This window comes from Schistocerca americana, chromosome 2 (genome assembly GCF_021461395.2).
Source record: "Schistocerca americana isolate TAMUIC-IGC-003095 chromosome 2, iqSchAmer2.1, whole genome shotgun sequence".
NCBI classification, from domain to species: Eukaryota; Metazoa; Arthropoda; class Insecta; order Orthoptera; family Acrididae; genus Schistocerca; species Schistocerca americana.
Genome location: NC_060120.1, coordinates 1,024,541,227 through 1,024,568,825, shown reverse-complemented (window position 1 = coordinate 1,024,568,825; position 27,599 = coordinate 1,024,541,227). Strand labels below are relative to the sequence as shown.

Below are 27,599 nucleotides of genomic sequence, written 5' to 3'. Positions count from 1 at the left end.
TGGTTTATGTGACGTTCTTTGCTCATGGAATACATCGCCTTGCTGAAGAAGTACTTTCCACGTTTGTGAATGTAAATAAATTGATTTCGTCCACAAGGAAACTGTTTCTAAAGGCTCCTGCTCGCATCAAGACCGACAAAGAAAAACTACCAAATGTGCTTTTACCCCCCGAACCAGTGGTAACATCTTGGGGTACGTGGGTCGAAGCTGTGTTGTTTTACAATGAACATTTCGAGGCCATTAGACGGGTAGTAAACGACTTCGATAGTGCACAGACTTTGGCAGTTTTCCAGTGCATGGAAGCTTTTAATGATTCCGGTATTAAAAAAGACATTGCTGTGATTACCACTCATTTTCGCATATACCTGCAAGTATTAAAAAGCTTGAAACTCAAGATCTGGCGCTGAATGAATCTATTCAGTTAATGAATAAAGTTGTTCTAGTGAACGACTCATTGCCGGAGGTATTCCCAAAAAAATTTAAAGAGATGTTTGAAAACATTTTAAACAATAACCCAGGCTTTGAAGTCATGTGCCATATGGAACATACGGGGAAATTTGTATGAGTCACAGTTGAGAGCATCAAGATGGGAAAGTTGTGTATGGTTCAGCACATCACTATCATAAAGGCTTTCCTCCAATAAATAATAATAAAATGACGATGGGACCACGTAAATTTCATTTTTGACTGGAAGCAGCAGCTAATGTCAGTATGTGAATTTTCGATTTGTCTCGTAAAGCAGGGGTTTTATTTAATTTCAAATATATAACGTTACCAGTACGAAGTTACGTTAAAGCTATCATGTGTTCGTTGTATATCGTAAACTTGATAAGAGTAGGAGATCTTGAATTATTGTCGATATTAAACTGTCTGTTGCAGCTGTATTTCTGTCCTATAAATAGGAGTATCGTTTAATGAAAATCAGAGTACGAGACTTGTTAAAATTGCTATCAGTGGATATATGTGAGAAGATAATTAATAAATGCAGATGTAAGATGAACAGAGGGTATGCAGGCATGATGTTATAAAATGAGTACATAACGACTAAAAAGAATGAGTGATCTCACGAATGCAGTGAAGAACCATAAATGTGAGTGAAGAGCAAAGGAGAATGATGCAATTTTATTGGAGTCTTGTGGCAACGTGAGGAAGTCTCTGTGTACAACATAGTTATGGATATCTGGATTTTTAAAATTATTTTAATTGTCCTTAGCTGATGGAAAGATTTGCATTCTAGTTAAAGGGTTTTTTTTTTTGTTTTCACCAAATGAGGGTCTAGAGTGCGAGATGAAGTTTGAGTTAGATAACTAATATCCACACAAAAGAATACATCAGGATCGATGTGCGAAGAGAGTGTAGTGTCGTAGTGTCGTATCAAATGAGTTCAACGTCTGGTGTAGGTGTGGGCACAAATATAACGTTGTTGGGGACATTTTCTTATATTTTTGTTTGAGAGCGTAAGATGCAGGTATTAGTTATTGTAAGCAAGTTTTTGGCTTCCTTGGTTAAAGAGGACGATTATAAAACCGAACGAGGTGACGCAGTGGTTAGCACACTGGACTTGCATTCGGGAGGACCACAGATCAATCCCGCGTCCGGCCATCCTGATTTAGGTTTCCCGCGATTCCCCTACATCGCTCCAGGCAAATGCCGTGATGGTTCCTTTGAAAGGGCACGATCGACTTCGTTGCCCGTCCTTCCCTAAACCGATGAGACCGATGACCTCGCAGTTTGGTCTCTTCCCCCAAAACAACCCAACCAACAATTATAAATTAAGATCTTTGTAGTATGCTAAACTAGCTTATGGACGAACAACTGTCAATACAAAAACCTAATGATGACAATGAATAGTAACTGGAAAAGAAGAGCATCTATATAACTATTGTATTTTTTGTTTAAGCAGTCAAGATAATTCATAAGAATAGCAGTCAACAAAAGGAAGGACGGAACAAGATCACGTTCTGCATACACAAGGATAAATATGGGCAAATAAAAAGAAAAACGAGATGAAAGGGGAAAGAAGCAGTAATCGCAACAGGCAATGTGGTACATTATTTAAACATCTGTTGTCCGATATCTCGAATTAGAAGAAAATTTGTCTTTCTTTTGTTGCGCATTGTAACAAGTTCTGTTTTAGTTATGTTCAGATAGTGGTGCATGCCAAAGATCACAAAATCGATTACTCAAATCTCTCACCAACTGAAAACGTCTGGTCAATTGTGGCCGAGCAACTGGCTCATCACAACACGCCAGACACTCCTCTTGAGGAACTGTGGTATCTTGTTGAAGCTGCATGGGCAGCTGTACCTGTACACGCCATCCAAGCTCTGTTTGACTCAATGCCCAGGCTTATGAAGGCCGTTATTACGGCCAGAAGTGGTTGTTCTGGGTACTGATGTCTGAGGATCTATGCACCCAAATTGCGTGAAAATGTAATCACATGTCAGTTCTAGTATAATATATTTGTCCAATGAATACCCGTTTATCATCTGCATTTCTTCTTGGTGTAGCAATTTTAATGGCCATTAGTGTATTATTGTACATCTGTGTCAACCAATCACGTAATAAAGGCTTGCTTCTTCTCACTTTTTTATATGTAAATCAAATTAATAATTCAACGAATCTTGTTCAGATCCTTCGAACATTTCTTGGATCGGTAAGAGAATAATAGCAGTATTTTTAAGGTCAGGTCACCTTCTCATTGTCTGTCTTACTAACAGCTAAAAGGGCCGGTTAAGTCCTTTTATATGTTTGTCTCTTTCAAATATGACTTTTTCTTGTGTTGAGTGACACCAGCATGAAGGATATACCATATCCCTTATAAGTCATCATCATCAAAATTACTGAACACGAATCGTTCATGCCGGTAAAGGGAGAAGTCGCAGGTGCTTGTGCAAGAGATGAATCGGATAATCACTCGCAATGCGTGTTAATTGATATCACGCACACAGCAACATCTCCCGGAAGACTATTCCTGCTCTCCCCCACTCCCTCGGTCTCGCCATCACCAGAGCTACCAACATCCGCTTAGCTCCTGATCCCACGTTACCGTCGTTGGGCCTGAAAATTTTCACCGAGGCTTCTGCGACCCTCAACTGTAAATAAGTTAGCATGTTGTTGTTTTCAAAATTTTTTGACACGGTTTCCATGTCAGTAATTACACTGCCAACAGCTGCTCCAACATCGGACTGGAAACTGATGCTAGATGTGAACTTGCTGGGGCTAAGCATCTGTACCAGGGAGGCCGTGCAGGACATGTTCAAGAGAGGTGTCGACGACGGCTTCATTGTGCACATTTGTAGGTAAGAGAGCGCCGATGTTTACACGACTGTCGAAAAATAACTCTACTTCTTTTTTGAGTCATCAGTCATATAATCATGTTTAATGTGGCCCGCTACGACTTTCTCTCTTGTGCAAACCTCCTCATTTCAAGTAGCAATTGCACTCTACATCATCAATCTACATCACGAAACAAGGCCCCCGGAGTAGACAATATTCCATTGGAACTACTGACGGCCGTGGGAGAGCCAGTCCTGACAAAACTCTATCATCTGGTGAGCAAGATGTATGAAACAGGCGAAATACCCTCAGATTTCAAGAAGAATATAATAATTCCAATCCCAAAGAAAGCAGGTGTTGACAGATGTGAAAATTACCGAACTATCAGCTTAATAAGTCACAGCTGCAAAATACTAACACGAATTCTTTACAGACGAATGGAAAAACTAGTAGAAACCAACCTCGGGGAAGATCAGTTTGGATTCCGTAGAAACACTGGAACACGTGAGGCAATACTGACCTTACGACTTATCTTAGAAGAAAGATTAAGGAAAGGCAAACCTACGTTTCTAGCATTTGTAGACTTAGAGAAAGCTTTTGACAATGTTGACTGGAATACTCTCTTTCAAATTCTAAAGGTGGCAGGGGTAAAATACAGGGAGCGAAAGGCTATTTACAATTTGTACAGAAACCAGATGGCAGTTATAAGAGTCGAGGGACATGAAAGGGAAGCAGTGGTTGGGAAGGGAGTAAGACAGGGTTGTAGCCTCTCCCCGATGTTGTTCAATCTGTATATTGAGCAAGCAGTAAAGGAAACAAAAGAAAAATTCGGAGTAGGTATTAAAATTCATGGAGAAGAAATAAAAACTTTGAGGTTCGCCGATGACATTGTAATTCTGTCGGAGACAGCAAAGGACTTGGAAGAGCAGTTGAATGGAATGGACAGTGTCTTGAAAGGAGGATATAAGATGAACATCAACAAAAGCAAAACAAGGATAATGGAATGTAGTCGAATTAAGTCGGGTTATGCTGAGGGAATTAGATTAGGAAATGAGGCACTTAAAGTAGTAAAGGAGTTTTGCTATTTGGGGAGCAAAATAACTGATGATGGTCGAAGTAGAGAGGATATAAAATGTAGGCTGGCAATGGCAAGGAAAGCGTTTCTGAAGAAGAGAAATTTGTTAACATCGAGTATAGATTTAAGTGTCAGGAAGTCATTTCTGAAAGTATTCGTATGGAGTGTAGCCATGTATGGAAGTGAAACATGGACGATAAATAGTTTGGACAAGAAGAGAATAGAAGCTTTCGAAATGTGGTGCTACAGAAGAATGCTGAAGATTAGATGGGTAGATCACATAACTAATGAGGAAGTATTGAATAGGATTGGGGAGAAGAGAAGTTTGTGGCACAACTTGACCAGAAGAAGGGATCGGTTGGTAGGACATGTTCTGAGGCATCAAGGGATCACCAATTTAGTATTGGAGGGCAGCGTGGAGGGTAAAAATCGTAGAGGGAGACCAAGAGATGAATACACTAAGCAGATTCAGAAGGACGTAGGTTGCAGTAGGTACTGGGAGATGAAAAAGCTTGCACAGGATAGAGTAGCATGGAGAGCTGCATCAAACCAGTCTCAGGACTGAAGACCACAACAACAACAACATCATCAATTATCAGTTGGACGTATTGTAATCTCCGTCTTCCCCTACAGTTTTTACCATCCACAGCCCCGTCTCCTACCGTAGAACTTATTCCTTGGTGTTTTAACATTTGTACTATCATCCCGTTCGTTCTTCTTGTCGATTTTACGGAGACCTTGCTCATTCCTTATCATTCTACCTAACCTTCAAAATACTTCTTCTGTACCAGCTACTCAAACGCTTCGATTCTCTTCTTTTCCCGTTTTCCCACAGTCGATGATTCATTATCATACAAGACGGCGCTCCAGACGTGCAGTCTCAGAAATTTCTTCATGTTGAGGCCTATATTTGATACTAGCAGAAATGGTCAGGATGTCTACTTTGTCTGTGCCTGTCTGAGTGCTCCATGCTCCTTTCTTCGTTTTCTATGCGTTTTTTGTGGCCACAGGGTGGCAGAATTCCCTACCTCCGGACTCTACACCGTGGTCTCCAATTTTGATGGTAAGGTTCTTACTAACCTCACTTCTGATAGTCCTCATTAGGCCTACTTTCCTCTTCCTTCAGATTACTCTCAGTCCATAGTCTGTACTCATTAGACGATTCATTTCATCCTATATATACTGAAATTCTTCTTCACTTTGACTGGGGATAGCAATGTTATAATCGAATCTTAGAACTGACATCTTCCAACCCTAGTTTTTAATCCCTCTCTAGAACGTTTCTTTTATATCCGTCATTGGTTCTTCGATGCATAGACTCAATAGTAGGGGCGAAAGACTGCCTCCTTGTCTTATTCCCTTACTGATCTGAGTACTTCATTCTTGAACTTCAATCTTATTTTCCCTCTTTTGGCTCTTGTAGATGTTGGATACCATCCGGCTTTCATTATAGCTTATTCCTGTTTTTCTCATGTTTTAGGACCTTATTCCTATTTTCCCATATTTTAGAACATCTTGTACCATTTCACATTGTCGTACCCACTTTCAAAGTCGACAGTTCGTATGTAGATATATTTTTCTTTAGTTTTACTTCCGTGAACAATTTCAACGTCAGAACTGACTCTCTGGTGCCTTTACCTGTCCGAAAGCTACACTAATCGTCATCTATTAGATCATCAGTTTACTTTTCCATTTTTCTGAACATAATTCGTTCAGCAGCTTGGATGCATGAGCCGTTAAGCTGATTGTGCGACGGTTTTCGCACTTATCTGCTCTTGCTATCTTCGGGATTGTGTTGATGATATTATTTCGGAGGCTGGAATGCCTCCAAGGTCATAGATACCACATATCAACTTGAATAGTCGCTTAGTTGCCACCTTCACCTATGCTTTGAGAAATTCCGATGGGATTTTATCGATCTCTTCTGCCTAATATATATATAGCGAGAAATTATTACGACGACTTTACATCTCGTTGCAACAGCGACTCAGTATTAAAAAAAAGTTATTAATAAAGTTCACAGTTGCATGGCCTTATAATGTGTTAAAACTTGCAAAACATTAAAAAATTATGAAGAAACAGATTGTGGTTGCTCAGCCATAAGAATATTATGTAACAATCTTGAACACTCATGCTGCCTTCACAGTACATGTATCTATTGAGAATTTATAGTAATGGCAAAAACTGCATATCAGCTTAGTAGCTCATCTATAATTATTCATACAGATGACTGATTATAAACGTAGTTCATTATGAAGATTTCTGATGTCAGCTTTCATATGGCATATCATATGAATACATTGCTCAAATGGCTCATATGTTATAATTTTTAAGCTATTGTACCTAAAATAATTATAACTTTTAAAATGTTGGGTCTAGAATTATGCTTAAAGTTGCAGCGGCCTCGACTCAATGACGTGACTTTTATGGTATGTTTAAGTTTTTCTGTAGCACGTCTGTATAGTACGTAACGTAATTTTAGTAGAAATCTAATATTCACACTCTCATTTCAACCATCTGTACCCACCATAGTCCTGCCTCCACTTGCAGGAGAGCTAGCTTGCTCCTGCATCCCAGAGCAACCCATATCCTGTAACTCAGCCACCAGCGCTACCCGAACGCTTGTCTCTGCCCGCTTGCCTCGACTGGCTGGCAATATTTCGGCCAGCTATCGATTGAACACCATTGGCACTTCCCCTGCGAGCCAGACTGCCCTTAACGTCACAACACGTCAATAGCTCTCCTCCAGCGAAAGCAGTATTTTGCGACCTTCCTACCAAGAAATCACCAATCCAGTCACATACTTCATTTGATACTCCATAAATTCATACTTTCGTTAGTTAGTGTTTCTGTGGTACTGAGGAAAATTCTTTCTAGAAGTCAAGAAATACCACTTTTATCCCTTGGCTTTCAGGATATCATGTGAGAAAAACGAGACAGGACTCAGTGTTCAAACGTAATGAAATATAGTAAGACTCTACAAGAGATGGATGTGTAGAATTCTGGACGGTAGTTTTGTGGACCACTTCTCTTACCTTTCCTGTAGGCTGGTCAGACATTTGCTTTCTGCGAACTACTCGACACAGTTTTTCATTTGAGGGACCTACAGTATACAACAGTTAACAGGGGCTAATTCGTCTGCATATTACGTGTAGAATCTGATAGACATTCCAAAACTCCCTGAAGTCAAATGTTCAGTTTTACTGATATCAGTTGTTCCTCACTGCCAGTGACACTAATATTCATTTCACTCATATTCGCAGTTGAGTAAGAATTAAACTGGGCTAGTGTTCTTGGAATGTCTTCAGTAAAGGAAAATGTGAAAACGTTCAGCTTTTCTGCTTATTTCTTGCTATCCTCAATTTCGGCTACTTCGACACCCATGAGTGTCTTGAGACTAGCTTTGGTGGCACTGACAGCCTCTAAATACGACAAAAATTTATTGGGCTTTGTAAGAAGTTTTTCGTTAAGATTCTGCTACCTGTACCGACTGAAGGCGTCACGCTTTGTCCTTTTGAGAGCTACGCCTGCCATTCAGGATCCCTATCTATAGGACTTTGCCTGGCTTTACACCTGTTGTGTTACGTGATTCGTCTGAATTTTTTGCTTTGACTGTTACAAAGGTATATGCCTCTCTGTTTGCTAGTATCGCCGGTCACGTGCCAATACACGACGCTGAGTACTCCATGTACTATGCCAGCAAGGTAGCTGTGAAAACGCTGCTTGAAGGACTAAGAAAGGACTTGGTTGCTAGGAAGAGCAATATACGAGTTGGAGTAAGTGCACTTCACTGATTCATATTATAAATACTGTAGCTTAAAAGAAGTATATGAATTAATGTCTTTTGCCCTATTCGACATCACAGCAGTTAATTAACAGAAGTAGAAAAAAGTCGACAGCAGGTAATCGCTATCCCCCATTAGCATCATTTAATGATTTGCAATTTCTTAATAGATATAATGGAATGCTCCTTTTCTCTATGTGCTCAAAGAACGGTCTTTTTATCGTTTTATAAATATGTCTACAGCTGGTGTGAAAACAGAATTATGATGTTTATAGAAAAAGAGAAGCTAAAAGGGCTCCTTGGTACTTCGAAACATTAAAATAATTATACAGCTCTCGGCTAGCAAAAAGCTTTGGGAATGGGCTAACTGACAGGAAGCCCTGTAAACCCGTTCCATTTCAGAATATAGTGCATCCATCAATGTGGTACCACTAGAATTGTCTATAAATCCGTTCCATTTCAGAAAATAGAACATCTCCAGCAGTAGCATCAGTACACTAATATACCACTGAATGAAATTTATGGAATTTATTGATACCTAATTTTGTTCACAAACGTTTTTTATGTCGATTTTTGTGGCACAAAATCACCCTATTACACTAAAATTTTGACGTGCAGTCCTCTGCTTTTAGAAATGAAATGGCATTTTGTTCTACTCTGGTTGGTAGTAAAATTATAGGTGAATTATCGTTTTCTAATATTAAATAACAGACCTATTCCAAAACTCACGAATTGATCAGTTGTTTATTATTGTGTTGTTCAAATGACAGTTTAACCCTGTATACTGGTTTTTAGACTAATAATAATGAGAAAAGGGTAGTAATACTCAGTATGATATTTTAAAAATACTTTCTCTTGTGTGTACTTTACACTGGACAATACGGCTTGACATATTGTTTAAGAGACATTTGATTTCTATGAGTAATCTATATCTTTCTCACAAAGCTGGTATGAATATTGCAAATGAAAGAAAAGGAACCATGCTTAAACTGAACAGTATATAATAACCTTCTGGCGAAAGGTACTAAGTGCCCAAAACAGGTAAAAAATTAAATTTGTTTTATGCAACTACATTATTTCATTACATAAATGTTTACTTTACCTTGTTTCCAACGTGATGAGATACATTTATGTATTTACACTTATGTAAAACCGAACTTTTACTATATATATATATATATATATATATATATATATATATATTTGTGTGTGTGTGTGTTTGTGTTGGGGCTCAACGCCAAGGTTATCAGCGCCATTTTTTCAATATAAATGGCATATATATGTCAACAGTTCTTTTATGACCCCTGAAAGCATTCTACTTCTGAATCATTTAGAACACTCATTTACGATTATGCACTATTATTTCATAGATTTCTAGGTCTTCTTTGGAGACTGCAGATAATCTTTTTATAAGATACTACCCATTGATCTTTACGTAACACATTTTTATATGCTTCTTTTCCCATCTATGTTCGACATATGCCAGAAAAGAATTTGGACCAGTAAAACTTTGGTTTTGACACACCTGACAACTCTTACCTATTTATCTTACCTTCCCTTATTTTCCATTGTACAATTTCTTTGCAAGCTTTGTTATTCTATTTTACTGCTTTTTTAATTTTACTTTTGAATATTTTAGAAACTTTGTGATCTGAATGATTATTTTCCTATTCTTTTTAGCTCCTTATTCAGTAAGGTGGTAACATATTTTATATTAATTCTGTATATCCTTACTAGAAGGAGTTTACTGTGATACAGAAACAGTCATTTCTGAAATGAATTTATTTCTCAATTATGATCTATGGTTAACTTTCACAACATACTTGAATGATCTGGAATAAGTCAATATACAGGTCATTTACTTATTTTGTATCTGAAAATGGCCAAATGCTGTAATTTACAGATGAGTTCACACAATGAGAAGAGGTTTGATAAATATGTAATATTTTTGCTCTAAATTAGCTACAAGTTCCTAAACAAAAATCCTTATGTGGAATAGAAAAATATTTAGTGTACTTCATAATTTAACTGTGCAGTGTGGTATGTACAAAGAATCACTGCATAAATGATCAAAGCTTTCAGCTCAGAAAATGATGGTAGTACTACTACCACTCTCAGTTTTAATGAAGAGTACTGAAGGCAATTTTTCCTCTTGTAAGTGTAATTTTTCTTCTCATACTGTAATAATCGACAACATTTTCTTTTCTGGACTCTAATGCATTACTTACATCAAATACTGTTAGATGAAATATGTACTCTGATGACTGTTAAATCGTTGTCTGCAAGTTGAACATAGGCGAGAACAATTTACTATTTTCACAGCATCCATATGCAGAATGGAAACCTTAAAAAACATGAATTAGCCCATAATATAATTCATTATCACTCTGATGAATGAAAACAGAAAAATATATTAGCTTACCGATTGTGCCATTGTCAGTTTTAGAGAAATCTGTATTGCATCTGAGTTGCTAAAGTAGCTCGACAATACATTTTTTCTCAAATTTAAATGCTCATCAAAAAGTTTTAAAGTTTATGATTTATTTATTAACTCTTGTCCACCCTTTAAGTTTATCATAAATGTTGTGCCCTTTAATTAAGAGAGACACTATTTATAGAAAACCAGTCAATTGTTATTTTAAACAAATTATTTTGCAATTTCCTCTGATGGTATTCATATACTAGAATTGATTATACAGTCTATAATTTGAAAAAAAGTGGTAATTCAGCTTTATGTATATAAATGGGAAATCAGCCGTGTAGAGAATGAACAGATAAAACTTTGGAGGTTGATTAGTGACATTTTCTATGTACACTCACTGTTGATTTTACCTACAACTCTCTTACCTTACAGTTGTACAGTGATATACTGTCACTATCATCTACTTGTATCTTCACTGAAACATTTTTCCATTCATATGATCAGTAAGGAAATTACAGTTGAGTGATCTCCGTTTGGCCATGTTTATTTATGTATATTTCATACATGTAAATGAATTCCTCACTTCTATTTTGTTGTAGGCTACAAAATCTCTTTTATGTTTACTGCCCAGTGGATTACTGTCATTATTTGGTATGAACACCTACTTTGACTATAATATAATGCTTGTTACGTCCATTAAAATTTATAGCTCTTTGTGCCTGCTTGTCTTTCCCACCACCATATATACATTTGTGCTTAGAGGTTCCCACAGTCAGTATATCCAATTTTTAGTGAATGTGATCTTTGGTTGCGATTTATGGGATATTATTTTCTGATTTCATTTGCCATGTACTAGTATATCATTCCTACATGAAAGTGAATTGGAATATACAAATGTCTTCAAGTATTAGATATTTTTCTCGTTTCTTTTCATTCTATATAGCTTATTGCTTTGCTAAATTCGCTGTCAAGTAATCCGTTATTCACAATTATTTGAACTTAGAAATTCCATATAATACATTCCAATAATGCAAATTTATTATTAGCCTGGATTTGTTACCCACTTATATAAGAAGCAGGTGGAAGTCTCCATCGTTTATACAGATAATGAACAGCAGAGGGCCTATAGCACTACGTTGGGGAAAGCCAGAAATCACTTCAGTTGTCAGAATTGTGGACTTTCTGACAGGAAATCACGAATCCAGTCACATAAATGAGACGATATTCCATGAACACGTAATTGCAACTTCAAGCCGTTTGTGAGGTACGGCGTAAAAAACTTTCTGGGAATCTAGAAATACGGAATCAAATTGAAATCCCTTGTCGATAGCCCTCAATACTTCGTATGAGTAAAGAGTTAGTTGTGTTTCAAAACAACGATGTTTTCTAAATCCGTGTTGACTGTGTGCCAGTAGACCAGTCTCTTCGAGGCAATTCGTAATGTTCAAACACAATATATGTTCAACGATCCTGCTGCATATCCATGTTAGTGATATGGTCCTGTGATTTCATACTATGTTCCTCAAAATCCGTGCGCCAATGTCTCAAAAACGAGCAACAACTGATATATGAGTTGTTGTATTTTGTAATTGACATTTGATGAGATCATTCTTTGGCTGTTCCGATTAGTGTTTTTCTGCTGATGTTTTGGAAGTATGAATGCAGAATACTTGCTTGTGAGGAGCTTAGTATTTGTTTGGTTAAATGAGTCTTTAAAAAATACCATACCTGAAACTTAGCAAATCAGAGGTTCATGGCAATTTGGAGCATGGGAGAGGGAGACCCAAATATATGTGACTATTTTAAAACAACGGATTTGAAATCTAAAGACCTAAATTTGATTGGTGTAGCTTCAGGTACAGTTCGTTTATCAATAGAATTTTAGATTCTCACTCTCCACCTAACATGTGACTGCTCGCGTAAATTTCATTACAGTCTGCAAACACCAGTCTGAACAGATTGTTTGCAGATCATATTGTCGTTTACCATCCAGCAAAGTCACCAGAAGACCAAAACTAATTGCAAAACGGTTTACAGAAGATATCTGTTTGGTCCGGTAATCGGCAATTGACGCTAAATTATGAAAAGTGTGCGTTCATCCACATGACTGCTAAAAGGAATTCGTTAATCTTCGGTTTCACGATAAATCAATCTAACTTAAAAACCGTAAATTCAACTAAATACCAAGGAATTACAATTACAAACATCTTAAATTGGAAAGAATACAAAGAATATGTTGTGGAGAAGGTAAACCAAAGACGGCGTTTTTTTGGTAGAACACTTAGAAGAGGGAACAGATCTACTAAACACACTGCATACTCCACGCTTGACCGTCGTCTTCCGGAGTGCTGCTGTGCGCTGTGAGATCCTTATCAGACAGGATTAACAGAGTACATCGAAAAAGTTCAAAGAAGGGCAGCACGTTTTGCATTATCGAGAAATAGGGAACACACTGTCACGGATATGGTACAGGATATATGGAGGACATCACCAAAACAAAAGCCCTTCTCGTTGGGGCGGGATCTTCTCACGAAATTTCAATCACAATCTTTCTCCGCCAAATGCGAAAATATTTTGCTGACGCCGACCTACATAGGGAGAAACGATCATCACAATGAAATAATGGAAATCAGAGCTCGTATGGAAAGATGTAGGTGTTCATTATAGGTGTTTATTATTTCCGCGTGCTGTTCGAGAGTCGAATAATAGAGAATTATTGTGAAGGTGGTTCTTCTGCCAGGCATGTTAGTGTGATTTGCAGAGTAGCCACGTGAGTGTAGGTGTAGATACAGATGAAGGTTTCTCAAAAGACCACCGTTATGTGTACAGATTTCTATCTCCACAACGTACGAAAAGTAAAGTTAGTTAAAGAATCTCAGCTCATTCTCTGTGTTACTTCATGCTACAACAACCTCGAACCAGATTCTCTTTTCTTCTTTCATCAGTCTTCTGACTGGTTTGACGCGGCCCGCCATGAATTTCTTTCCTGTGCCAAAACAACTCTTCATCTCACAATAGCACTTGTAACCTAAGCCCCAGTTATTTGCTGGATGTATTCTGATCTCCCCCCCCCCCCAGTCTGGATGATTGACTGATCTGGCCTTGTAACACTAATCAAAACAGCCTTGCTGTGCTGGTACTGCGAACGGCTGAAAGCAAGGGGAAACTACGGCCGTAAGTTTTCCCGAGGGCATGCAGCTTTACTGTATGGTTAAATGATGATGGCGTCGTCTTGGGTAAAATATTCCGGAGGTAAAATGGTCCCCCAATTCCGATCACCGGGCGGGGACTACTCAAGAGGATGCCGTTATCAGGAGAAAGAAAACTGGCGTTCTACGAATCAGAGCGTGGAATGTCAGATCCCTTAATCGGGCAGGTAGGTTAGAAAATTTAAATAGGGAAATGGATAGGTTAAAGTTAGATACAGTGGGAATTAGTGAAGTTCGATGGAGGGAGGAACAAGACTTCTGGTCAGGACACTACAGGATTATAAACACAAAATCAAATAGGGGTAATGCAGGAGTAGGTTTAATAATGAATAGGAAAATAGGAATGCAGGTAAGCTACTACAAACAGCATGGTGAACGTATTGTTGTGGCCAAGATAGATACGAAGCCCACGCCTACTACAGTAGTACAGGTTTATATGCCAACTAGCTCTGCAGACGACGAAGAAATTGTATGATGAAATAAAAGAAATTATTCAAATTATGAAGGGAGACGAAAATTTAACAGTCATGGGTGACTGGAATTCGGCAGTAGGAAAAGGGAGAGAAGGAAACATAGTAGGTGAATATGGATTGGGGGTAAGAAATGAAAGAGGAAGCCGCCTGGTAGAATTTTGCACAAAGCACAACTTAATCATAGCTAACACTTGGTTCAAGAATCAGAAAAGAAAGTTGTATACATGGAAGAAGCCTGGAGATACTGACAGGTTTCAGATAGATTATATAATGGTAAGGCAGAGATTTAGGAACCAGGTTTTAAATCGTAAAACATTTCCAGAGGCAGATGTGGATTCCGACCACAATCTATTGGTTATGATCTGTAGATTAAAACTGAAGAAACTGCAAAAAGGTGGGAATTTAAGGAGATGAGACCCAGATAAACTGAAAGGACCAGAGGTTGTACAGAGTTTCAGGGAGAGCATAAGGGAACAACTGACAGAAATGGGGGAAAGAAATACAGTAGAAGAAGAATAGGCAGTTTTGAGGGATGAAGTAGTGAAGGCAGCAGAGGATCAAGTCGGTAAAGAGACGAGGGCTGGTAAAAATCCTTGGCTAACCGAAGATATATTAGATTTAATTGATGAAAGGAGAAAATATAAAAATGGAGTAAATGAAGCAGGCAAAAAGGTGTGCAAACGTCTCAAAAATGAGATCGATAGGAAGTGCAAAATGGCTAAGCAGGGATGGCTAGAGGACAAATGTAAGGATGTAGAGGCTTATCTCAGTAGGGATAAGATAGATATAGCCTACAGGAAAATTAAAGAGACCTTTGGAGAAAAGAGAACCACTTGTATGAATATCAAAAGCTCAGGTGGAAACCCAAGCAAAGAAGAGAAAGCAGAAAGGTGGAAGGAGTATATAGAGGGTCCATACAAGGGCGATGTACTTGAGGACAATATTATGGAAATGGAAGAGGATGTAGATGAAGACGAAATGGGAGGTACAATACCGCGTGAAGAGTTTGACAGAGTGTGGTGTAACGACGTATTAGTTTTCGTTTGATATATGACCATGTGCAGACTTCGTCACCTACGTCAGTTACAACCCACTTCAAAAATGATTCATATTCTTTTTAAATTGTCATAGAATGGTTCTTGAACGAAACTGTAAAACATCAGTTGAGTCGTGTGCAGAGAATTACATCACTTGGGCCAATTGGTTTTCGTAACTTTTTCGAATTTAAATTTCGTTTGTTTCTCCTCAGAAAATTATATCGACACACGTTATCTTGATCTAATCGATATCAGAATCACACATTAAATAAACTTTTTAGATTCAAAGCTTCGGCCAACGCTGTCTGAATCAATAATCTTGTCAAATATATTATTAATCCGTTCACATAACTCTTCATAAATAAATCTTCAAGACACGTGTTTCAACTTTAGTAGCATACACTATTTTATTAGCTTCCTACACATACAGATGTGAACTTGAGCGTTGACAGACAGTGACTAGCATTTCAATAAGATTAAGCTCTATCTGACGTCATTGTTGTACAAAAAGAGTATAAAAATTCATTTTTAATTTTTTAGAAACACGACGCAACAACTCGGTTCCAGTATCTTCTGTTGCTCCTTGGCTGTCGACCCGCGACGTATAGCGGCCAGCAATTTCCTCTCTGGTCGCGGCAACGAAGATGCTGTCCCCGTTCGTTGCGCCGACCTCTCCGTACATGAAACACATAAAAAAATACAAAACTTTTAGATAATTCACATCTATTACAAATAATAAGAAAACACATAAACAAAACTAAATTAAACTTATAGTCACCTGCAAACTGGGCTGACTTTGGTGGATGGGTGACGCTTAATTTCGTCCCACTACATACCCCACCCACAAGCTCAGTTTGTCAGGTTTTAACCGGAATTAAAACTGTTCAATATACAATATTTAACTGTTAATACATTTTCCTCACATTTTACGTAACCTAGAGTCCTTGCTATTAGATAGATTTAATCCTTTTAATACGATATCGTTGTGACTATTTGTCATTTACTCTTAATTGTGCTCTTATGGTAATTCGTAACCGAATATAGGGAGATTGCTCCTCTTCAGTTAATAGTTGCTAATAAATACTAATTTAGTACGTTCTTTAACGTTGTACATTATGACAGAGCGTTCAAATTGTGATAGATTAGTTCCAGTTTCCTTTATTCACTAGAGTTATTCTTTTCAAGAATGTATATTACTAATAAGTTTCTCACAATAACTAATAGTACTATTTACTTTACGTCATCCTCTTCCCTAATGCCTTATTTATGCCTGAGGTCAAGAAGAAATCAAGCAAAACTTTCTTTAGAATCTCGGCACGGCTTTCTTTACCTTCGGACACCTTGTTGGGTAATGGCCATTTATTTAGGAGAAACAAGCGAGAGAGCCCCATTTGGTGTGTTCTATATTAACACTATTACAAACCTCTATTAAAGGCACTCTGCTATGTTCTCGTGAGCCATATAGCTCTGGACGCCCATGGTCCCTAAAACTATTAACCATCCCCTTTGGTTCCTACTATCCGAGTAAATTTAAAATATGCAAAGTTCCTTTTGACCTAAGAGCAAAATTTCTTCCATATAAATCCCCCTTTTGGTTATCTTTCTCTTTTTGAAGTACCAGTAGATTATTGTAGAACACATGTTTAAGCTTTCTGTCATTTATTTAAAATAACACGTAACTATCACGAAAAACTTCACATGAATAAACTATGAACGCTCTTCCGTATGTAACATATACTAAATATTAACTTATTTAGGAATGAAGGGTTTCATTTGATCAACACTATATAATCCTTTAATTACACCTGATGAAGGTTCCATAAGAAGTAATGCTTTGGGATGTACAATCTTATGTACAACATATGGACCTTCAAAGATAAAGAAGAATTTTCTACATTCCTTATCGATCTTAGAACTTTTAGGATGAGATCGTACTAACACAAGATCTCCTACCTGAAATGAGGGTTCTATAGCCTGTTGATTATAACTTTTAATTCTCCGTTCGGCATTTTTTACAATCTGTTCGCAAACTTTTTCGTCTGGAATGCATTGTTGTATCTCATTTACTGGTGGCCAAGGTAAAGCAGCTAGTAAAGGCTCACCTATAATTCGTTTGCCTAAAATTTCTATAGGTGATAATCCCGTCGTTAGGTGAGGCAATTCATTTAATATCTTTTCGAATTCAGGCATTAGTTTGGCCCACCGAGTATGTTTATGTGCACAATAAGTTCTACATAATCGTCCTAATTCTTTCATGACTCTTTCTACTAAATTACTTTGAGGGTGATATTTCGAAATTAAGATATGTTTGATTCCATATTGTCTTATCATATCTCGAAATCTTTGACTAATAAAGGCACTACCGTTGTCAGACATAAGTCGTTTAGGAATGCCCCAGTTAACAAAGTAATTTCGGGTGAGGCAGCGTATAACGCTTGCTGTATTCGCTCGTTTCAAAGTATATAGTTTCACATGTTTGGACCAACATTCCATTACAACAAACACATATGTTAATCCTCCTGAACTCCGAGGCAGAGGGCCGAAAAAATCTAATGACAGTAGATCCCACAAACCTCGAGGAATTACAGCATATAATTTATAACGCTTGGATTTGTTATTAACTTTAACCTTTTGACAGGTTTCACAAGCCCTAATAATACTTCTCACAATACGGGACATATTTTTGAAATAATAATACTTCATTAGATGTTTAATACATTTATGAATTCCAAAATGCCCGTAACCTTCATGAATATAAGTAATTAACTCGTCCACAACAGTTTTCGGAATGCAGATTTTCCATCTCTGGTGTTCCCTCTGTGCTTTCCAATACAACAAGTCGTTAAAATATAACCACACACCCCGGGTGTTAACTGTTTCGTCCCCATTATTAAGGTTTTGTATAAGGTCCCTATATTGATCGTCATTTCTTTTATTGCATCTAACAGCAGTTACTATCCGTTTAACCTTACGTTCGTTCTCCTTAGTTAAAAGGAAATAAACATGGTAATTTGTTCCTGGTTCTTCTGCAATATTAATATTCTCCATTCCTACGGGAAGCCTCGACAAAGCATCTGAAACTACATTCTGAGATCCTTTTATATACCTAATTTCGTACTGAAATTCTTGCAAGCATAATACCCAACGTAATAGCCTACGGTGAAGTAACCGGCAATTGTTCAAAAAGATTAAAGCCTGATGATCAGTATATACAATTGTTTTTCTTCCCATTAATAATCCTCTAAATCGTTGAAAACCCCATACCACTGCGAGAGCTTCCTTCTCGGATACGAAATAATTTCTTTCATGTTTATTTAAGGTTCGACTAGCGAATCCAATAGGCCGATATAATCCCTCTTCATTGGTCAGATCAACTTGGAATATTACACAAGACACACCATAATCAGAGGCATCCGTACACATACAAAAGTCCTGATTGAAATCTGGGTGGTATAACATTTTGGCTTTGGTTAACGCTCCTTTTATCTTATTAAAAACTTCCTCTTCCTCTTGTCCCCAGAGCCATACTGACTTCTCTTTCAATAAATCTAGTAATTTAGGATTAATAATATCCTGCCCCGGAAGAAATCTTCTCAGAAATCCTACCATTCCTAAGAATGATTTCAATTGTTTCCGATTTCTAGGACTCGGGCATCGAGCAATAGCTTCAATACGTGCTGGGTCTGGCCTAATACCTTTACTGTCCACTATATGCCCCAAAAATCTCACTTCCTCCTTTCCGAAGTAAGACTTAGATAATTTTAAAGTAATTCTTCTGTCAATTAAACGGTTAAACAATTCCCGTAATATCGTTACGTGTTCTTCCCACGTTTTAGTAGCTACCAAAATATCATCTACATATAAAATAATCTTTTGTAACAATTGCTGACCCAAAGCAGAATCTAATGCCCTAATGAAAGTTGACACTGATATATTAAGTCCAAAAGGTAAAACTTGGAACTGATATGATCTGCCTTCAAAAAGAAAAGCCGTATATTGCCGTGAATCCGGGTGTAATATTACTTGATGGTAGCCGGCGGTTAAATCCATTGTACTCATATAACGAGAACCAGCAATCTTAAGAAGTTCGTCCTCCATAGGAATAGGTCTGTCTCTTTCCATCTCTATAATTTTATTTAATTCCCGGGCATCCAGAACTAGTCGTACCCCACCAGTGGCTTTCTTAACTACCCACAACGGACTGTTAAAAGCGCTACATGATCGTTCGATAATGTTTTGCTCTAGCATCTTATTTATTTCTCTACTAGCCGATTCTTTGAATTGCACTGGAATGGGATAAGGTTTCTTAAAGAATGGTTTTTTATCTTTAATCTTAAGTTTACAAACGTAATCTTTAATTCTCCCCGGTTCATCTGAGAAGACGGCTCTAAATTCTAACATCAAAGATTCCAACTCTTCCTTTTCTTGCTCGGATAGACAATTCGTAGATAAACATTTTTCTTTCACTTCGGTTTCGATACTATTACTAGCCTGACATTGGTATACTGCATACCCAAGATCACTACAATCTGTTAATAGATTCATGGTCGGTGCGTACCTAATCTGTAAGGATTCGTAGCAATTTTCAGGTACTTGACTATTAGAGAACCTCACTTTAAAAGTACATGCCTCCTTATGGATGGTTAAGGAAGAATCTTTAAAATCTAATATAGCTTTATATTTACACAGCCAATCTATACCTAAAATTATGGCCACATTTAAGTTGGCTACGACGAGTACAGAGTGAGCAATTAATTGTTTAGCAATTTCAAAAGTTACATAAACTTCTTCAGTAATATTTTGACTTCTTTTACCAGTAACTCCTATAATTTTCACCCCAGTTACAGGTAAAGTCGGGAAATTCCAATATTTCCTTTTAAGCTGAAATAATTCTTTGGATAAAATACTTACTTCGCTACCCGAATCAACTATAATATTTACTTCGGTATCTTTAATATAACCTTTAATAACGGGTTTATAAGTTACATTCTCCCTTATCTGATTGTCTTCCTGAAGTAAATCTTGTTGCCAGTCACCGTCCTTTTGGCAGCTTAATGATAAATTGCAATTGGGTCTTGTATAATCTTGACCAATAGTTCCCTTTAGTTGACCCGTACTAAAGGACTTCACTAGTTTTCCGAACTTTCTATGATGACGTCACCTACCACTTGACCTTCATTAATTACTTGAGGATGATTTATCTCATGATCGTTATTGTATAATTTCCGCACTTTAGAGTTATTACCACGATTTTGTTGGCTCTCTTTATCTTTAGATTGACGTTTTATATAACAGAACCGGCTATGATTGTTGTTATTAGCTTTTCGTGGTTCTGAATTATTATTATTATTTCGAGGATTGTCATTTCTACCAAATCTAAACTTCTCGTCTTCCCTTTCTCTATTAAGTATATCTAACTGCTCTAAATATCCTAACAATTCGCACGGCTGTGACCATTCTCTTTCTATCATTCTTTCCTTTACGTAATACGGTAACCTACTAATTAGGACTCGTATTAAATGACTTTCAATAATTGGTTCTTCAATTAATTTAGCACGGTTTAAATGCCATTCAAAATAATTCCTATAACCTCCCCACCGTTTAGAATATGGAGGAGGGTCTAACAACTCTAAAGTTAAGTGTTGTTGTTTTCCTCTTGACCAATAATTTTGTTTAAACTGCTTAACAAAATCATCCCAATCCCTGAATTCATTTCTATGCAGTACTGCCCATTCCGCAGCTTTTGCTTCTAAATGTCCTATTACAAATTGAATGCGTTTTTCATTACTCCATTTAGGAGATAATGATGTTTCAAAAGCTTTTATAAAGATTATAGGGTGAAGTTCGCCTCCTGGTTTAAATACAGGAAATCGACTTGCTACATTTGAATTTGTCGTTATGTCATCCAGACATTCTGCGAGAGAAATAGTCGGATTTTGTTTAGATTGCAGAGACGGAGTTGCATCGGATTGGCTTGCCGTGATTGCTTTATTCATATTGTTGTCGTCCGAGCTAGCAAATTCGATGCGACTGTTGTCTCTGATTATGTTATTACCTCTGCTACCTGAAATGTTCTCGTTATTATCTAATTCCGATAACCGTTTAGTAATTTCCTGTATCCGCATTTCTGTATTGGATACTCGATTAGCTAATATCGATTCTTCACTGTGCTCACGATGTGAACGCTCTGTACCTTCATCAATGTTATTATCTTTGGCAGTCTCAAGATTTCTGCATATTTCAGTAATTAAAAATTTCATGTTTTCGATTTCGGTATGGTCCTTTTCTACTTGATGAGTTAATGTCTCTAATTCTACATTATCTATTGAAGAAATCTCTACAGGTTTGGTAGAGACCTCTTTAATAGATTTCAATAATTCTCTGCGAACAGTTTCTGTTTGCATAGAAAATTCATCTCGTAACATATCGTTATTTTTCTGTATTTCATTTACAACTAAGATATTGACACTATCTAGTCTCTCGGATAAGTCAGTAATATCGTGTCGCATGCGAGCTTTTTCCTCGCGCGATTCCTGGATATGTTCTTCTAACCTTTTACAATTATCAGCAATCTTATTACTAAGTCCTACTAGTTTTTCCTGCATTTCAACTTTAGAAGCCTCTATTTTATCACTTAATTCTCGACTGGTTTCATTAAGATGTTCCTGTAACCTGTCTGTCGATTTTGTTAGCTCCCCTTTAAGTTCCTCTTTTAATCTAGCCGTCGATTCGTCGTTAGACTGTTTTAATTTAGCAGTAGATTCTTCGTTAGACTGTTTTAATTCCTGTTTTAGTTCCTCTTTTAATCTAGCAGTAGATTCCTCGTTAGATTGTTTTAATTTAGCGATCGCCCTAAAAAGGGCTCTCATGCTCCTATCGGACATAGATTGCTCTTCGTCTGACATTTCACTTCCCGACATTATTGTAAGATATTAACTATTTACACACGCAGACTTGTAATCAACAATCCTGTAAAAGCACACTTCCTATGTACAACACTCCACTTCCAACTTGAAACAAACTCACCGGACACTAATATTGTAATTTGTAGTTCTCGATGATTAGTGTGCTGCTATGGGCTGCAGATGTAACAGCCGTCGATGCAGCCGCTGAGATGCTGCGACCCCGCTTCCGCAACCGGCAGGACGCTGAGTCGAACACCGGAAACGTCGCTAGCTGCAACCACGCCCGGCACCGCCGTAGACAGGCGAAGCCCTCAGCAACACCTCTAATACCAGCCGGAGGAACGCCCCGCAGCTGACGTACTGGGCTGCTTGGCTGCACTCCGTCAGATGCCCACACCCGCGAAGTCGCCGCTGGCTGGTGAAGGCTCCAAGAAACTCGCGTTGACTTCCGAAGGACTCTTGATGCTTTGTTTCGTACCTGTGTGCCTTAGTTGCACACAAGTCCTGTTTCTAAGGTCGCCACGGTGTGGTGTAACGACGTATTAGTTTTCGTTTGATATATGACCATGTGCAGACTTCGTCACCTACGTCAGTTACAACCCACTTCAAAAATGATTCATATTCTTTTTAAATTGTCATAGAATGGTTCTTGAACGAAACTGTAAAACATCAGTTGAGTCGTATGCAGAGAATTACATCACTTGGGCCAATTGGTTTTCGTAACTTTTTCGAATTTAAATTTCGTTTGTTTCTCCTCAGAAAATTATATCGACACACGTTATCTTGATCTAATCGATATCAGAATCACACATTAAATAAACTTTTTAGATTCAAAGCTTCGGCCAACGCTGTCTGAATCAATAATCTTGTCAAATATATTATTAATCCGTTCACATAACTCTTCATAAATAAATCTTCAAGACACGTGTTTCAACTTTAGTAGCATACACTATTTTATTAGCTTCCTACACATACAGATGTGAACTTGAGCGTTGACAGACAGTGACTAACATTTCAATAAGATTAAGCTCTATCTGACGTCATTGTTGTACAAAAAGAGTATAAAAATTCATTTTTAATTTTTTAGAAACACGACGCAACAACTCGGTTCCAGTATCTTCTGTTGCTCCTTGGCTGTCGACCCGCGACGTATAGCGGCCAGCAATTTCCTCTCTGGTCGCGGCAACGAAGATGCTGTCCCCGTTCGTTGCGCCGACCTCTCCGTACATGAAACACATAAAAAAATACAAAACTTTTAGATAATTCACATCTATTACAAATAATAAGAAAACACATAAACAAAACTAAATTAAACTTATAGTCACCTGCAAACTGGGCTGACTTTGGTGGATGGGTGACGCTTAATTTCGTCCCACTACAAGAGCGCTGAAAGACCTGAGTCGAAACAAGGCCCCAGGAGTAGACAAAATTCCATTAGAACTACTGACAGCCTTGGAAGAGCCAGTGCTGACAAAACTCTACCATCTGGTGAGCAAGATGTATGAAACAGGCGAAATACCCTCATACTTCAAGTAGAATATAATAATTCCAATCCCAAAGAAAGCAGGTGTTGACAAATGTGAAAATTACCGAACAATCAGTTTAATAAGTCACGGCTGCAAAATACTAACGCGGATTCTTTACAGACGAGTGGAAAAACTAGTAGAAGCCGACCTTGGGGAAGACCAGTTTGGATTCCGTAGAAATATTGCAACTCGTGAGGCAATACTGACCCTACGACTTATCTTAGAAGCTAGATTAAGGAAAGGCAAACCTACGTTTCTAGCATTTGTAGACTTAGAGAAAGCTTTTGACAATGTTGACTGGAATATACTCTTTCAAATTCTGAAGGTGGCAGGGGTAAAATACAGGGAGCAAAAGGCTATTTACAATTTGTACAGAAACCAGATGGTAGTTATAAGGGTCGAGGGACATGAAAGGGAAGCAGTGGTTGGGAAGGGAGTGAGACAGGGTTGTAGTCTCTCCCCGATGTTATTCAATTTGTATATTGAGCAAAAAGTGAAGGAAACAAAAGAAAAATTCGGAGTAGGTATTAAAGTCCATGGAGAAGAAATAAAAACTTTGAGGTTCGCCGATGACATTGTAATTCTGTCAGAGATAGCGAAGGACTTGGAAGAGCAGTTGAATGGAATGGATAGGGTATAAGATGAACATCAACAAAACCAAAACGAGGATAATGGAATGTAGTGTAATTAAGTCGGGTGATGCTGAGGGAATTAGATTAGGAAATGAGACACTTAAAGTACTAAAGGAGTTTTGCTATTTGGGGAGTAAAATAACTGATGATGGTCGAAGTAGAGAGGATATAAAATGTAGACTGGCAATGGCAAGGAAAGCGTTTCCTGAAGAAGAGAAATTTGTTAACATCGAGTATAGATTTAAGTGTCAGGAAGTCATTTCTGAAAGTATTTGTATGGAGTGTAGCCATCTATGGAAGTGAAACATGGACGATAAATAGCTTGGACAAGAAGAGAATAGAAGCTTTTGAAATTGGGTGCTACAGAAGAATGCGGAAGATTAGATGGGTAGATCACATAACTAATGAGGAAGTATTGAATAGGATTGGGGAGAAGAGAAGTTTGTGGCACAACTTGACTAGAAGAAGGAATCGGTTGGTAGGACATGTGTTGAGGCATCAAGGGATCACCAATTTAGTATTAGAAGGCAGCGTGGAGGGTAAAAATCGTAGAGGGAGACCAAGAGATGAATACACTAAGCAGATTCAGAAGGATGTAGTTTGCAGTAGGTACTAGGGGATGAAGAAGCTTGCACAGGATAGAGTAGCATGGAGAGCTGCATCAAACCAGTCTCAGGACTGAAGACCACAACAACAACAACATTCTGATCTCTGTCTTCCTCTACAATTTTTATTCTTTACAGCTCTCTCTAGTGCCATGGAAGTTATTTCCTGATGTCTTAACAGGTGTCCTACCATCCTGTCCCTTCTTCTTGTCAGTGTTTTCCATATAATCCTTTCCTCAGCGATTCTGCGGGAAACCCCCTCATTGCCTGCCTTATCAGACCACCTAATTTTCAGTGTTACTCTGTAGCACCAAATCTCAGATGCTTCTGTTCTCTTCTGTTCCGATTTTCCCGCAGTCCATGTTTCACTGCCATACAATGCTGTACTCCAGACATATATTCTCAGAAATTTCTTCTTCAAATTAGGGGATATGTTTGATGCTAGTAGACTGTTCTTGGCCAGGAATCCCCTTTTTGCCAGAGCTAGTCTACTTTTTATCTCCTCCTTGCTCCGTAAGTCGTGCTGCCGAGGTAGTAAATTCCCAATTTTTCTCAGAATTTCGAACATCTTGCACTATTTTACATTGTCGACGTCTTTTTCCATGTCGATAAATTCGATTAACGTGTCTTTATTTTTGTTTAGTCTTTCTTCCATTATAAACCGCAGCGTCAGAATTGCCTCTCTGGTGCCTTTACCTTTCCTAAAGTCAAACTGACGTCATCTAACACATCCTCAGTTTTCTTTTCCATTCTTCTGCATATTATTCTTGTCAGCACTTTAAATGCATGAACTTTTAAGCTGACTGTGAGATAATTTTCGCACTTGTCAACTCTTGCAGCCTTCGGCATTGTGTGGATGATGTTTCTCCGAAAGTCAGATGGTATATCATCAGACTCATACATTCTACACACGAACGTGAATAGTCGTTTTGTTGTTACTTCCTCCAAATGATTTTAAAAATCCAGATGGAATATTACATATCCCCTCTGTTTTATTCGATCTTAAGTCATTCAGAACTGTTTCAAAGTATTACCTAATACTGGATCCCCTATCTCTTCTGAATCGACTCTCTTTCTTCTTCTATCACGTCAGATATTTCGATGAATCTTCCACCAGGCACTTCAGTGTGATTAGTAGAATATCCATGTAGATGTAGACAGACAAATATTCCCCCTCATAGAAGCCCTTAATGTGCTCTTTCCATCCGCCCTCTTCTCTGCATTTAACAGCGGAATTCCCGTTGCACTCATAATGTTACCACCCCTGCTTTTAATTTCAGGGAAGGTTGTTTTGACTTTGCTGTATGCTGCATCAGTCCTTCCGATAATCATTTCTTTTTCTACATCCTCATACTTTTCACGCACCTATTTCGTCTTAACTTCCCAGAAATTCCTATTTATTTCATTCCTCAGCGACTTGTAATTGTGTGTTCCTGAATTTCCCTGAACATACTTGTTCTTCCTTCTCTCAGCGATCAACTGAAGTATATCTTCTGATAGTCATGGTTTATTGACAGCTATCTTCTTTGAATCTGTGTTTTTGTTTCTGACTTCTGTGATAGCCTTTTTTAGAGATATCCATTCCTCTTCAGCTGTACTGCCTGCTGAGCTATTGATTATTGCAGTATCTGTAGCTTTACAGAACTTCAAGCACATCTCTTCATTCCTTAGTACTTACGAATCCCACTTCTTTGCCTATTGATTCTTCCTGATTAATCTCTTAACCTTCAGCATGCTCTTCATTATATTGTGATCTGAGTCTGTATCTGCTCCCAGTTATGACTTACAACCCAGTATCTAATTTTGGAATCTCTGTCTGTCCGTGGTGTATCTAATTGAAATCATCCCCAGGCTTTTTCCAAGTATATCTCCTCCTCTTGTGGTACTTGGACAGAGTATTCGCTATTACTAGATGATATTTATTGCAGAACTCAATGACTCTTTCTCCTCTGTCATTCCTAAGGCGAAGCCAATGTTCTCCCGAACGCTTTCTTCTACTGCTTACCCTACAACCGCTTTCCAGTCCCCCGTGACTATCAGATTTTCGTCTCCATTTATGTACTGAATTCCCCGTTGAGTATCTCATACACTTTCTCTGTCTCTCCATCTTCAGCTTGATACGTTGGCAAGTATATCTGAACTGTTGTTGTCAGTGTCGGTTTGCTGTCGATTCTGATTAGAATAATCCTATCACTGAACTGTTCACAGTAGCACTCTCTGTGTCCACCTTCGTATTCATAACGAACCCTACTCCCATTATAACATTCTCTGCTGCTGTTGATACTAATCTATGCTCATCTGACCATAATCCTTGCCTTCTTTCCACTTCACTTCACTGAGCTCCACTATATTTGAACTGAGCCTTTGCATTTCCCTTTTCAGATTTTCTAGCTTCCTTATCACGTTCAAACCTCTGACATTCAACGCCCCAACTTGTAGAACGTTATATCCTTTCTTTTGCTATTCAATATTTTTCTCGTGGTCACCTTACCCTTGGCAGTCCCCTCCCGGAGATCCGAAAGCGAGATAGTCCGACATATTTAGCCAGTGTAGAGATCATCATGACACTTTTTCAGTTACAGGTCACTGTGGTGTGCGTACTGTAAGACCTTCAGTACACACACCATCAGATTATTTGGCTTGTCGCTCTAG

The 27,599-nt window shown here is 38.0% G+C and overlaps 1 protein-coding gene across 1 annotated transcript in view; it reads left to right on the top strand.

Moving 5' to 3' along the window:
- Positions 1 to 22,540, top strand: part of LOC124594642 (dehydrogenase/reductase SDR family member 11-like) — a 58,781-nt gene extending 36,241 nt beyond the window's left edge. Inside the window, exons 3-5 of the mRNA XM_047133010.1 lie at positions 3,173 to 3,302; positions 8,001 to 8,130; positions 22,331 to 22,540. Of these exons, the coding sequence (XP_046988966.1) occupies positions 3,173 to 3,302; positions 8,001 to 8,130; positions 22,331 to 22,540 (470 nt within the window). The remainder of the gene's footprint in view (positions 1 to 3,172; positions 3,303 to 8,000; positions 8,131 to 22,330) is intronic.
- The last annotated feature ends 5,059 nt before the right edge of the window (positions 22,541 to 27,599 follow it).